Source organism: Vulpes vulpes, chromosome 2 (assembly GCF_048418805.1).
Source record: "Vulpes vulpes isolate BD-2025 chromosome 2, VulVul3, whole genome shotgun sequence".
Lineage (NCBI taxonomy): Eukaryota > Metazoa > Chordata > Mammalia > Carnivora > Canidae > Vulpes > Vulpes vulpes.
In genome coordinates, this window is record NC_132781.1 from 15,682,554 (window position 1) to 15,694,786 (window position 12,233).

At 47.0% G+C, this 12,233-nt stretch overlaps 1 protein-coding gene and 1 long non-coding RNA gene across 2 annotated transcripts in view; one reads left to right on the top strand and one right to left on the bottom strand.

Moving 5' to 3' along the window:
* Window positions 1-12,233, top strand: part of MARCHF10 (membrane associated ring-CH-type finger 10) — an 84,489-nt gene that overhangs the window by 44,275 nt on the left and 27,981 nt on the right. Inside the window, 1 exon segment of the mRNA XM_072746907.1 lies at window positions 9,159-9,308. Within this exon segment, the coding sequence (XP_072603008.1) occupies window positions 9,159-9,308 (150 nt within the window).
* The window catches only part of LOC140597714 (uncharacterized), a 28,492-nt gene that overhangs the window by 11,840 nt on the left and 4,419 nt on the right, over window positions 1-12,233 (bottom strand). The window contains exons 3-7 of the long non-coding RNA XR_011999574.1: window positions 9,701-9,797; window positions 4,500-5,824; window positions 3,473-3,555; window positions 1,396-1,435; window positions 531-619 (exon numbers count right to left, since the gene is read on the bottom strand). This is a non-coding gene — a long non-coding RNA (uncharacterized lncRNA). The remainder of the gene's footprint in view (window positions 1-530; window positions 620-1,395; window positions 1,436-3,472; window positions 3,556-4,499; window positions 5,825-9,700; window positions 9,798-12,233) is intronic.

Here is a 12,233-nt window from a genome sequence, read left to right on the forward strand (position 1 = left end):
CCAAGACCCCGCCCATCCCTCGCCTGAGTTGTAAAGAAGCTACCTCTCCTTTCCAGGACACGTAGAGGCATCCAAAGGCCATTGTGCTGTGGGGTTCTGGCGCGTGAGTCCCGCAGTGCCTGCCTCAATGCCAGGCACACGGGAAATGAGTGTGCCCTCTCCTGTCACCTAGAGCTTGGGCACTGTCTTCAAGTTAGGTGCCAGGAAAATGGTTCTGGATGGAGTCCTGGAGCCTGCTTCCAAAACCTTGCCCTTTAAAACAAAGCCAAGCGTTCTGAAATTATCCTCACTTATTACTGAGTTCAGTGTTAGTCATTACCAGATTCACATTTGTGGGAGTAGCAAAACCTATTCAGCTTAATAATGGCTTATCGTGAAGACGTATTCTTGTAAAGCTAAGAAAGAACAGTGAATTCATATTTAAAAAGATAAACATCTAACATTAACTGTGGTCTCTTTTAAGTTGGGAAATATTTGAAGGGCAGCTTGGAAGAGAAATTTGAGGCAAATCCCAAATCTTCATAACTTACCTTGCAAATAAATCCTGAAGATTTTCTCAACAGACCAAGATTAATGAATTTCCAGGCAGTTGTTGGTGTCCAACAACTTTCCAGGCCATCTGCCCAAGATAGAAAACAACCAACCTAAGTGAATGCTCCTGCTTTTATATACAGAATCAATTCATAATTGTTTATGGTAATGCTTCCAAGACAGTAAGGCTTAGGGATGTCACAGAGTCCAGAATTTGAAGTCCTGGCACAGAATCCTCCTGGTCTACCACTTTATAGTCCTATAAATGTGAGCTGGCAAATTCTCTAAACTCTGTTTCCTCATCAGTAAAATCGAGTTATTACCTACCTCACCAGGTAAACAGGAGGATTAACATCTTAGGGAAGAGCTTAGGCCTTAGGTAAAGGTCAGTCCCCAATCCTCCCTTTACTTCTGAAGCCTACTCCCACCACCAACTGCTCCTCCAGGGTTGGCATCTTTTTATAAGCTGCTCAACCAAAATCATCTTAATTTGAGATGTAAGAGAGCTTATAACTTTATTATAAAAAATTTCAGGGGTGCCTGGCTGGCTCAGTCAGAAGAGCAAGCAACTCTTGATCTTGCAGAGTCAACTACGTAAGAAACCAGGGAGGGCACGGGAGGGGGGTGCGCACGGGGGTAGGACCGGAGGCCAGGAGGATGGGAGCTGTGGTCCTGGAGGGATAAGGCAGGGCACGGGGGAGTGTGAACAACAGAATTCAAAATAGTTTGGCCATAAAATATAAACACACTTATGTTTCTACAGTGGGTAGTGAGTGTTCAAGCCCCACATTAGGTGTAGAGATTACATAAGTAAATAAACTTAAACATTTAACTATTTGTTTCGCAATAAGGTCATCCACTTACCTGGTACCTCTGAGATGTTAGCAAATCCATCCAATCGGCCCTGCTATCCCAAGGAGGAAGATACCAAGATACATTAATTTCCTCATCCATCACCCATTCATTCTGCACTTTAGCATTTTGCTTAATGCATAATTACCTGCCAGGCACTGCATGGGTGCTGGGCACACAGAAATAATAAAACAAACAGAACCTGCCCTACAGGGGCTCACAGCTTAGTGGAAGGGCAGGATACCATCATGTCCCTACACAGGAAAGTTCTATGAGCTTGTGGGCAGGGACAAGTGGGGTTAAAATTCCTAAATGACAGGAAATGTAGCCAGGTGGGGAAGGCAAGAATGAGTGCCCCATAGGAGGTATGGAGTATGCAAAGGCATGGAGGAGAGAGACAAGAGGCAGAAAGACAGACACAGCCAAGGAACAACAAGTAGTCTAGGGCTTTGGGCCTGAAGTATCCCTAGACTAGAGCAGAGGCATCCCCTGAGAGCTGATTAGAAATGCAGAACCTCAGGTCCCATTTCAGACTTACTGAACCAGAATTTGCCTTTAATAATAAGCTCTCTGGGATATCTGTATGCACATTTGAGTTTGAGAAGCTCTGCTTTAGGGTCAGCCTACGAATTAGGAAGTGTAGAGTATAAAGCTAACATCCTACAGGTAGGCAAGGACCCCAAGGGCCTTGCATGTCAAGCAGAAGGCACTGGAGCAGCAGCCAGGGAGGGGATTTAAGGGGGAAGCGATGCCATCCAACTGGCATTTTTAAAAGCGGACTGTAGCATGGAGAGGGGCTGGTGGAGAATGAAGGAAGTCTGATCTGTCAGACTGAGACACCAAAGTGTAGATGTGGTACAACCAGAGAGAAACGAGGGCTGGACCTGGAGTAAAAGCAGAGAGGATGGGGAAAGAGCTAGGCTTGAAGGATGTTCAAGGAAGAACATGGTAGAAGAACTGGTAGAACTTGGTGACTTTTGGGTGTGAGGATAAGGAAAAAGAAAGAACCAAAGTTGGAACACCTGGGTTGCTCAGCAGCTGAGCATCTGCTTTTGGCTCAGGCCATGATCCCAGGGTCCAAGGATCAGGTTCTGCATTGGGCTCCCGACTAGGAGCCCACTTCTCCCTCTGCTTATGTCTCTGCCTCTGTGTCTCTCATGAATAAATAAAATCTTAAAAGGAAGAACCAAAGAGAAGCTGGAGTTCTGACCCAGAAAACTAGGCCAGTGGAGGTTGCCTTTGCCAAGGCTGAGAAAGCAAGAAGAGAGTTGGGCCCATCCTGTAGGTGTTGTCTGGAGGGGCAGGCAATCTGGCCAGAAGGAAATGCCAGCAAGCACCTGAGGATGCAGGTCTGTGGCTCAGCAGAGAGATCCTAGCCGCCAGCAGGAATCCAAAGGCCTGGAGTACAAGGGGGCTGAAGAGTGTCTTCCCTGTGAGAGTACATGGAGCAAGCAGAAATAATGTGAGGACAGGACAGAAGGACAAGACAACCAGAGAAAGGATGTGAGAAGTAGGAGCCACTCCAGGAGCCTCCGGAGGCATTTGGAAGTGAAGGAGCAGATACAAGTAAATAAGGACTGAGACACTACCCTCCATTATACTGTTGGTAATTGTTTCCATCTGGATGGTTCGAATGATGGCATTTTAGAACTGGAACTGATTTCAGTTGCAGTCTTTCCCAAATGTCTATGATAAGAATCACCAGGAAGGTACTTGATTAAAGCACACATTCCTGGGTCCCATTCCTGACCCAGAGCATCAGATTCTCCAATAAAGCCGCCTACAAAACCACATCTTTAATAAGCACTACAAGTGATTGTCATCAGAGGTTTAGACATCTGTCTGAGAGCCTTCCTTCTAGAACTTTAAAGTTGAGAGATACCTGGGGACCCTGATAAGCTGCAGGTTCTGATTCAGTAGATTGGGGTGGGCCAAGATTCTGTGTGTCTAAGAAGTTCCCAGGAGGACATCCAGGCTGGTGGTCAAAGGACTGCCCTTGGAGGAGCAAGGCTAGGGAAAACACCTGTCTCATTTTGCAGATGAGGAAACAGGTTTCGAGAAGGTAAGCAGTTGATCCAAGGTGACCCACCTAGTTAGCAGCATCGCTGAGAGATTTGTCACGCATGAGGGGGTCTCTCTGGATCGTGACTCCATCAGGTGCCCATACTCTGCCTACAGCAAGGTTGGCAGATTAAGTGTGAGGTTAGCAAGCAAATCATTAACTTCACTTGGACGCCTCCCTCGTCCACCTGCTTCTTTCCCCCTTGGTCCTTCTCTCCCTTTCCACGATCCCACCAGGATCTCTCTGCTTCTTTCTCTTTTTCCCAAGCCTCCTCTCTGCAGCAGAAAGGCCAGAGTAGGGCATGACCGCCACCTCCTCCTGCAGGCAGCTGGAGGACTGGTGGGGGAGAGCCTTACCTAGGTGAGGCCCTGCCAGCCACCGTATGTTGCAGCCGCCACAGCTAATTAGACTGGCTGTGGGTGGCTGTGGAAGAGAAGCAGGGACCCAGAGCTTCTACGCAGGAACTTAGTGGGGGAAGAACCTTCTTGTGTCTGGCACGGAGACCAGAGACTCCAGGCTGGAAAAGGGTGTGATGATGAGGCCATGTCCCTCAGTTAACTCCTAAGTGACTCTGAGATCCAAGCCCGCCTGCCCCTATGGCACCTGGGCATGTGACCCCCGAAGAACACTTTTTGAGTTCTGATTTATTCACGGGCTTTTCTTTTTTTTTTTAAGATTGTCCTTTCCCACCGTGAGTGCTGCCTCCTGACTGCTCTTTTTCTTTTGTGCAGGTGACAGCAGCGAGCACCCTCTGTTCTGTGTTGAATATTCCCCTTACTGCTCCGTCTTTTCTTTCTCCCCCGTCCCGCAGCCCAATACCAATTACTGCTGCCTCCTCCTGCCACTCGTGCCACCTGCCTCCCCGGGGGCCCCGGCCCCCGGCCCACAGCTGCCCCCGGTGCCCTTCCCCTCCTTCATGAGCCCCTCCTCCGAGTCCCCGGGGCCCGTGCCCGAGTCCCCGGCCACCCTATGCTACTTCCCCGTCTCCTGCCCCGCCCCGGCGGAGACCCCTGTGCTGTGCCTGCCCGGCCCCAGGAGGCCCAGTAAAATTTACCTGGTGTGGTAAGTCGCCCTCGGCCAGGCACACAGCACAGCGGAGGAGTCGGGGTGAGGGGGGACTTCAGGCTTCCAGAAGGCAGTGGACTGGACGGGAGGGGGAGCGGGGGGAGGCCCGAGGGCGAGGTCACCAGCAACCCCGGGCGGTGAGGGGTGCAGGAAGACCACACAGCCGCCACCCCGCCTCTCAAGCTCCTCGCATCGCCGAGGAGCAAGCGACCAATAAAATCCCGTCATCTCGCGAGACTCCTTGGATTTCTTCACGCATGCGCGCGTCGTCCGGCCGCCGGTGGCCACGTGACCGGGCGGGAGGGCGCAGGTGCTCCCGAGGCTCACACCGCAGCTGGACGGTCCTTGGGAACCGCGCTTACGAGGGACAGGTTAGAGGACTCCGTCACTGCGTACGTTCCCTTCCCTGCCTACTTCTTAGGCACCCCATTTCCCCAAATCAAGAAAAAAAAAGAAAAAATCCCACCTCCTGGGCTCCAAAATAAAACATATTTACGGTACGTAATTAAGCTTTAATTAAGATCTCCTCTGGGTATGTGAGCCGGCACACAACTTCCAGCTCACCCAAAGAGGCGGGTAGACACGACCTGTTGTTTGTGACTGTACAGAAAGCTGCCTGTTACACACCCAGGCAGCCCCGGCTCTTGCGATTAAGCTGTCATTCTTCCCACGATCTCCAAGGAGCAATACATTTTTAAAGGCATCTTCGGAGAATCTAGGCACCTCCTAGTCGAGGAGGGAGGGAGGGGGTCAAGGGTTAGGAATTGTCATTTTCACTGTTTCTTTTCGACTTTGTCTATCAAGAACTATGTCTGTGTATATGGCAAGTGATGTCAAGACCTGAAGGATGATCAGGCACACGGAACTAACAGGCCCTGTTAGGTGGATGTGGTTCTCAGTCATCAGGGCCTTGTATGAATATGAGATGCCGCAGATGCCTGGGTGGCCCAGCGGTTTGGCGCCTGCCTTTGGCCCGGGGCATGATCCTGGAGTCCCCAGATGGAGTCCCGCATCAGGCTCCCTGCATGGAGCCTGCTTCTCCCTCTGCCTGTGTCTCTCATGAATAAAATAAAAATCTTAAAAACAAAAACAAAAACAAAAAAACAATATGAGATGCCTACTCCACCCCACCCCCCACCCCCCGTCAAATTAAGAACTATTCAGGGATCCCTGGGTGGCCCAGCGGTTTAGCGCCTGCCTTTGGCCCAGAGCGCCATCCTGGAGACCTGGGATCGAATCCCACGTCGCGCTCCCGGTTCATGGAGCCTGCTTCTCCCTCTGCCGGTGTCTCTGCCTCTCTCTCTCTCTCTGTGACTATCATAAATAAATAAAAATTAAAAAAAGAAAAAAAGAACTATTCAGTCAACAATTAGAATGTCCCAGCATCATCAAGAGACCTAGAGCAAACACCTTTTATCTAAATAGCCATTTGGTTTCTTTGCTACAGGAGGCATCATCTTGCTCAAATGCTAGAAGAAGGTGCAAAGCAAACCAAAGTCTCTCCCAAATTCACCGACAGACTTCAGGGTGCTGAGATGCCGTGATGAGACTCCTGAGCACAAATCTCTCACTTGTCTCAAAGGCCAAGGGTCTGTCCTACTCTCTGAAGAGGAAGTTCTACTTCCTCTTCCAGTGTAAATATAACTTGGGTCTTTCTGCACGTTAATACATGTCCCATGCCACAGGGAGGGCCATCCTGGAAAGGCCCCAGAGGTCTGAAGTATGGTTCGATTTGGGTACAGATAAAGTAATTAGGAACCGGAATCAGGGTATGTACAAGTTCTGCAGCCTAGCACCTCATTTGTGACTGCAGTTGCAGGTGGTGAAAAAAGAATATTTTGTTAAAGAATTTGCTTTCCATAGAATCCAAAGGTTATCACAAGAGAGAAGTCAACGGTACAGCCAAATTGGATTACAATCTTTAAGGTCATGACCAAAATGTCTTACTCATCTCTGTGAACCCTCAAATTATTACATAGCAAAGCCACACAGGTATTTGTTGAACAGATTATAATAGAAAGGGAGTTGCTATTTACCTTTTGGATTTTTATAGAGGATTGAGGGAGGGAGTCAGAACTGCACAGAAATGAAGGCAGCTGAATAGATTATTCTCAACCAATGAAACCTGCATAGCAAGTTTCTGGTCCTGAGAGTTCTCTCTTGAGAGTGACTTCAGATTCCCAGTTAGTAGTAATAGTACTAGTAGTAGTAGTAGTAGTAGTAGTAGTAGTAGTAAACTGTTTATGGTAGAAGCTGAAGCTACCATTTAGAGCAAGTTAAAAGCACCAGACACTAAGTGAGGCCATTATGCATGTTATTGCTAAACTTGGCAATAATTCAGCAAGGTAGGAATATTCCCATTTCACAGCTGCAGATACTGAGGTTACTGCCCAAGTCAGCTCCTGCCCACCCTATCATCCTCACTGCCAGACCTAGTAAAACAATCTCTAGGTTTTCAGCTTTATGACTTTGGTTTACTGAAAACTCAGAGACGCTATGGTAATTTTCAGAAATCGTTTAAAAGATCTGGTGCTGCTAAAAAAAAAAAAAAAAGATGTGGTGCTTTGAAGCAACTATCTTTTTGAACAAGAAGACAAAATAATCTGTTAAGTCATCTTGAATGTTCAGTACAAGAAAAAGTTTGTTCTACATTTGGAGTCCCCTATAGTAGCTGAATGCATCTTCTGGAGCCCTTCAAATCACACAAAGCAATTACTATTTGTCCTATAGGAAACAAGGCAACACAAGGCTGGCTAAGATGGGGTCCTCATCCTTAAGGAGCTTACTGTCCAGTAGGAGAGAAAAGATGCATACCTCAGGCAATGTTAGAATATGTAAATACTAAAGGTCCTAGGAGTCCTCAAAGTACTGGCCAAAGCAGAGTCAAGGGACATGAAACTGGAAACAGACCTGAGAGGACCTGCTGGCTGGCACAGGCTAGGGAAGAACCTGTGGGAGGATGTGGAGGGGGCCAGGGCTGTGGGCAGTGTGAGGTTCTGCTGCCCAGATGTGAGGGAACTGTGAATATTCTGAAGGGATCCCTGCTAGGAATCAAAGTGCAATCTTTGTGACCAGGACCTTTGCGCCTGAGCCCCAAGCCTGCCCCTTCCCTGGTAGTGCTCCTGTTGCTTCCTCAGTAAAAATCCTGTGGCGTCCTGCCCCGTCATCGGATGAGAGGCAGGAGGCAGTTGTTGACTGCTGGGAGCTCAGAGGGATGAGGTCCTAGTGACCAGGGAGAAACCTCTGGATTGCAGGAAAGCATCTCTTAGTGCTGAGAAAGTGCCTCCCTCACCTCCTCTGTGCTGGGTCCTGTGCTGTAAAGCCCCCCTCACTCTCCTTGAGGTTGGGGGAAACTGTGTCTCATCACCGCCCTACACCCTCTGAAGAATATATTCTCATTTTCTAGAGAACTCCCCTCCTTTCTGGTCAGGATCGTAACTTCTCTGGACTCTACCACCTCCCCTATATGAGCCTCCAACACCAACAGCCCCCTTTTTCTATCCCGTCCCCAGGGGAACATGGCCCCCTCTGCCTTGGGGCACAGAACCCAGTACCTTCCCCTCCTGGGGCCCATCAGGAGAAGCAGGTAGTACCTAATCATTGTATTAAACTTGGCTTCATGAACCGCCATGGAGAATTCTCACTCATTTCCTGAATCTGGATGAAAACTACTCACGCAACCACAACATACACTCTGGAACATAAATCCAGTTGTCTTCACGGGCCAAGAACAGCTGCTGTCTTGCACACAACTCAAGGACTTTCCCAGTTTTACCCATGTTGCCTGCTGGCTATGGCTATTTGTGAAATTTCTGAATGGTCCAAGAGGGGATGAGCCTGGCAAATTCTCTTGGAAAGATTGAGTTCAGATATTCACAATCTAACTGCCTTATAAACCAAAGAACTTGCAGAGGGGCATGGAAAATACTGGAACTCTTGCCCCAAACTCCACGTGTACCATTGCTTCAGACACACTCAGAAGAAATGTGAGATGATCCAAACCAATTAGTGACCTAATTCAAAATGTGGATTTTTAAAAAATTTTGGGAACTCAATCCACATTGGCATCTTTCTATGAATTTATCATCCTGGCACAGTGGTGGGTAGCACATAGCCAAGAAAACATGTATACTTGATGGCCCAAATGCCTGGAACCTTTCTGGAAGGCCCTGTGAGCTGCTAATAAACCACCTGAGGATATGGAGGTACAAAATAGGCTGTGATTCAACCTTGGAAGAGCAGTTGGGGAGAGGACCTTGGACAGAAAGCTCTTGACAGTATTACCAACATGCCTCTCCCCACAGCTATGAAGGAGAAGCTAGACACTTCTAGCAAAAGGACACACCCCTTATAGACTGTACTGCAGGTGTCACAGGTGCTCATTAACAGTGATTTCAACCTTGCAAAGTAGGCGTTACTATTTTCAACTAACAGGTAGAGAAACTGAGGCTTCAAGAGGTGAAGTGATCTGTCCAAACTCATCCAGCTCCAAGGTCCTCAGAACCAGGTTTCAAATCCAACTCTTTTCTGACCACCTGGGCCCAATCTACTGCCTTCCCCACTGCTGGGCCCCTTGAGCATTCTTTATGCGGAAGCTGTTTCCCTATAAAAAAATTAATTATTGAAAAGATTTTGCACCTTTCAGCAGCCCAGGAACCACAGATTTTATCAAGGAAGAGGAGGCCAAAGCTGGGGACACTGATCGTCAGCCCAGAAACGCAGAGCCTGAGGGTGCTGGGGACCAGGAGCAGACTGAAATCCCAGCTGCCAGCCAAGGTGCCGGCCCTCAGGGGACCAGGTAAGGACTCGTGGCTCATGCATCTTGGTCCTCAGAATGACTTGTGCTGTTACCTGGTGACTTCTCTATGATTTTTAGAATGTATGTGCTTTTTATGTGGAGGAGAGTGTACCTTAAAATGAAATGCTTGAAAGGTTTTAAGAGCAAACTATTGAATCTAGTTCCTTCACCAAGAGAGGCTGGCAGGAAAGGGTAGGGCAGGCAGGGAGTCTGTTTTTATTTTTTCTCTCCTTTATTCCACTAAGCGTGATTGTGCATGGTTTTGAGTGGAGTCCAGCAATTTGGCTTCTGGAGAGAGCATCTGGGTGGTGGGTTGCAGATGGCAGGGGGTGTGGGTCAGGGTGGGGAATGAGGGATAGAGAAAGCAATGTGCAATTCTGGGACTATCTCACCTGGCCCAGGAGGGGTGGATGGGTGCCTGTGGGTGGCAGACTCCTCTCGTCCCACAGGGATTTTCTCATCTCCAACCCGGGATGTCAAGATCTCAATCTGTAAGAAATAACATCAAAATAAATATATGCTTTATTTCCAAACACTGGTTTGGTGGATACCTCCTCTTTTAGTCCTGAGCATCCCAAGGCCCAAGACATGCCACTCCACTGACCCATGTTACCCTCCTCTATGGTGGCAGAAGAAATAGGACCCAAGGAGCCTCCATGGGACTCAAAGTAACACTTGACAGCCAACCTTGCTATGGACCTAGTCTTCCCCTTGGAGAAACCATCGACAATCCCACTTCCTCACCACCCAATGAACACAATAGGCTTTATGTTAACGTGTGAAATATGCTTTAGTGGACACTTGTAAGAACGTGATAGTGGTGTGGATGGCTTGGAATTATGAGCAACAAGAGCATATGTGAATCTGTAGCAACCAGATGTCACAGGCTCCTAGTGATCTAACACTTCCTGTTAAGAAGGGCAGATCTCCCTTCTAATTCTTCCCAGATCTTCTTCCTCCCAGCCTTAGAGGCTAGGCTGGTCAAGTAGACATTCTGAGTTATAGTTCCCTTGTCTAAAAATCAAGATAATGAAATCTACACTGCCTTGCTATAATAACTAAAGGAAATAATACATTGACCAGCACCTAGCTCTAGTGGACAAAAACTACTATTATTTTCTCTCCTGTCATCTCCCCAGTGGCCCTAGTATACCCCTGAATATTATTTGAAAGGTGAGGTTCCGCATGCACGAAATGTTCCCAAACCCATGAGGCTCCTACAATCCTCTGCCTGTACCCAGAAGACATCTTCTGTTATCCTGAGATTCCCTGAGAATTTGTCCCAATTTTCTGGTATATATTGTTTTATATAAGGGTAAGGGCTCCTTGTCTTTCCCCAATTTTTTCCTCACTAGTCTCTACTTCTTTCTCTCTCATTCTAAAGTGGTTTGCATAAATTAGAGTAGGAGCCAGATGTTTGAATTATATCAGGGAGAGATTTGAAGCAAATGTGACAGAGGTAATATATAGAAAGCTCTTATAAATCAATAAGAAAAACACAAATACCTAATAGAAAAATGGGAAGAGATGTAGCAGACAATTTCACAGAAGAAATGCAGGTAGCTAATAAACATTGGGAAAAAAAGTTGAATCTCACTAAGTAATAAATGTAAATTTTCATGAGATCAATTTGGCCCTCCAAATTGGCTGAGGTTTTTAAAACAATATTCAATACTGGTAGTGAAATGAATAGCATTTCCTGGGCACTGTTGTGTCAGGTGTTATGCCAAGCACTTGGCATGAGTGGCTGGTAACACAGCTACGAGAGATGCTTTCAAATCCTACCTGTAGGGTAATGTGGTACAAACTGGCATTTGGCAACACGTGTGAAAAGTCTTCAGAAGGGTCATTTCTTTTGACGTAGCAATTCCACGCCTGTGAATCTATTCTAATAAGACATGTAGTCAAAGATGTGTGAACAAGGACATTTATCACAGTGTAATTTGCACAGCAAAAACTGTGAAACAACTTATGTACCTAAGAATAGAAGAGTTACATTATGACACATTTATATAATGTATCTTAACCTGTTCTTAATATCATTTTCTTTTTTTTTTTTTTTAAGAATTTTATTTATTTGACAGAAGGAGAGAGAGAGAGAGAGAGAGCAGAAGCAGAGGGAGTGTCAGGTAGAGGGAGAGGGAGAAGCAGGCTTCCCGCTGAGCAGGGAGCCCAACATGGGGCTCAATCACAGGACCCTAGGATCATGACCTGAGCTGAGGGCAGACTGAGCCACTCAGATGCCCCCTTTTAAAAGCATGCCCCTCATGCTTTTAAAGAATAATTGAATTTATGGCAGGAGATAATGCTCACAATAAAAAGCTGAGGGAAACAAAGCAGGACATAAAGTTGTATATACCCCAATATTCCAATATTTTAAAAAGTATTTCTAGGTAAAAGAGCTGAGAGTTATAAATTCAGATGCCTTCAGGGAACAGGCAGGGATGGCAGGAGAAACAGATAATCAAGGCTATGGGGATGGAGGTAAACCAGAACATACAGGCTCTACCTAAAGGTGGTTAACTCAGTGTTCAAAGGCTGAGTCAAAGCACTACTGCAGGATGAGAATAGCCCAGAGGTCTTGAGTTGGCAGCCGACCCCTGAATTCCAGAACAGGAGCAATGGCCATCTAGGTTTAGGATTATGGGATTTTTTTCTTCTTCTTCTTCATCTTCTGAAAGTTCCAAATTTCCCCCAAAATGAATAGTGACTACTTGTATAAACAGAGGAAAAAGTTAAAAGTATATATGGCTGTTGGAATGTAGGAAAGTACAGGTTAGTACTGGTTGGTCAAGCACATGAAGAAGTCTAGACCAAAGACATAGCCTGAGGGCAGACAGATGCTTTTTCTGGTTTGTCTTGTTGTATCTAGAACACTCAGCCGCACCTAGTTGAACCCCTGGAGGCCTTCCCTTCTGAGCTGAA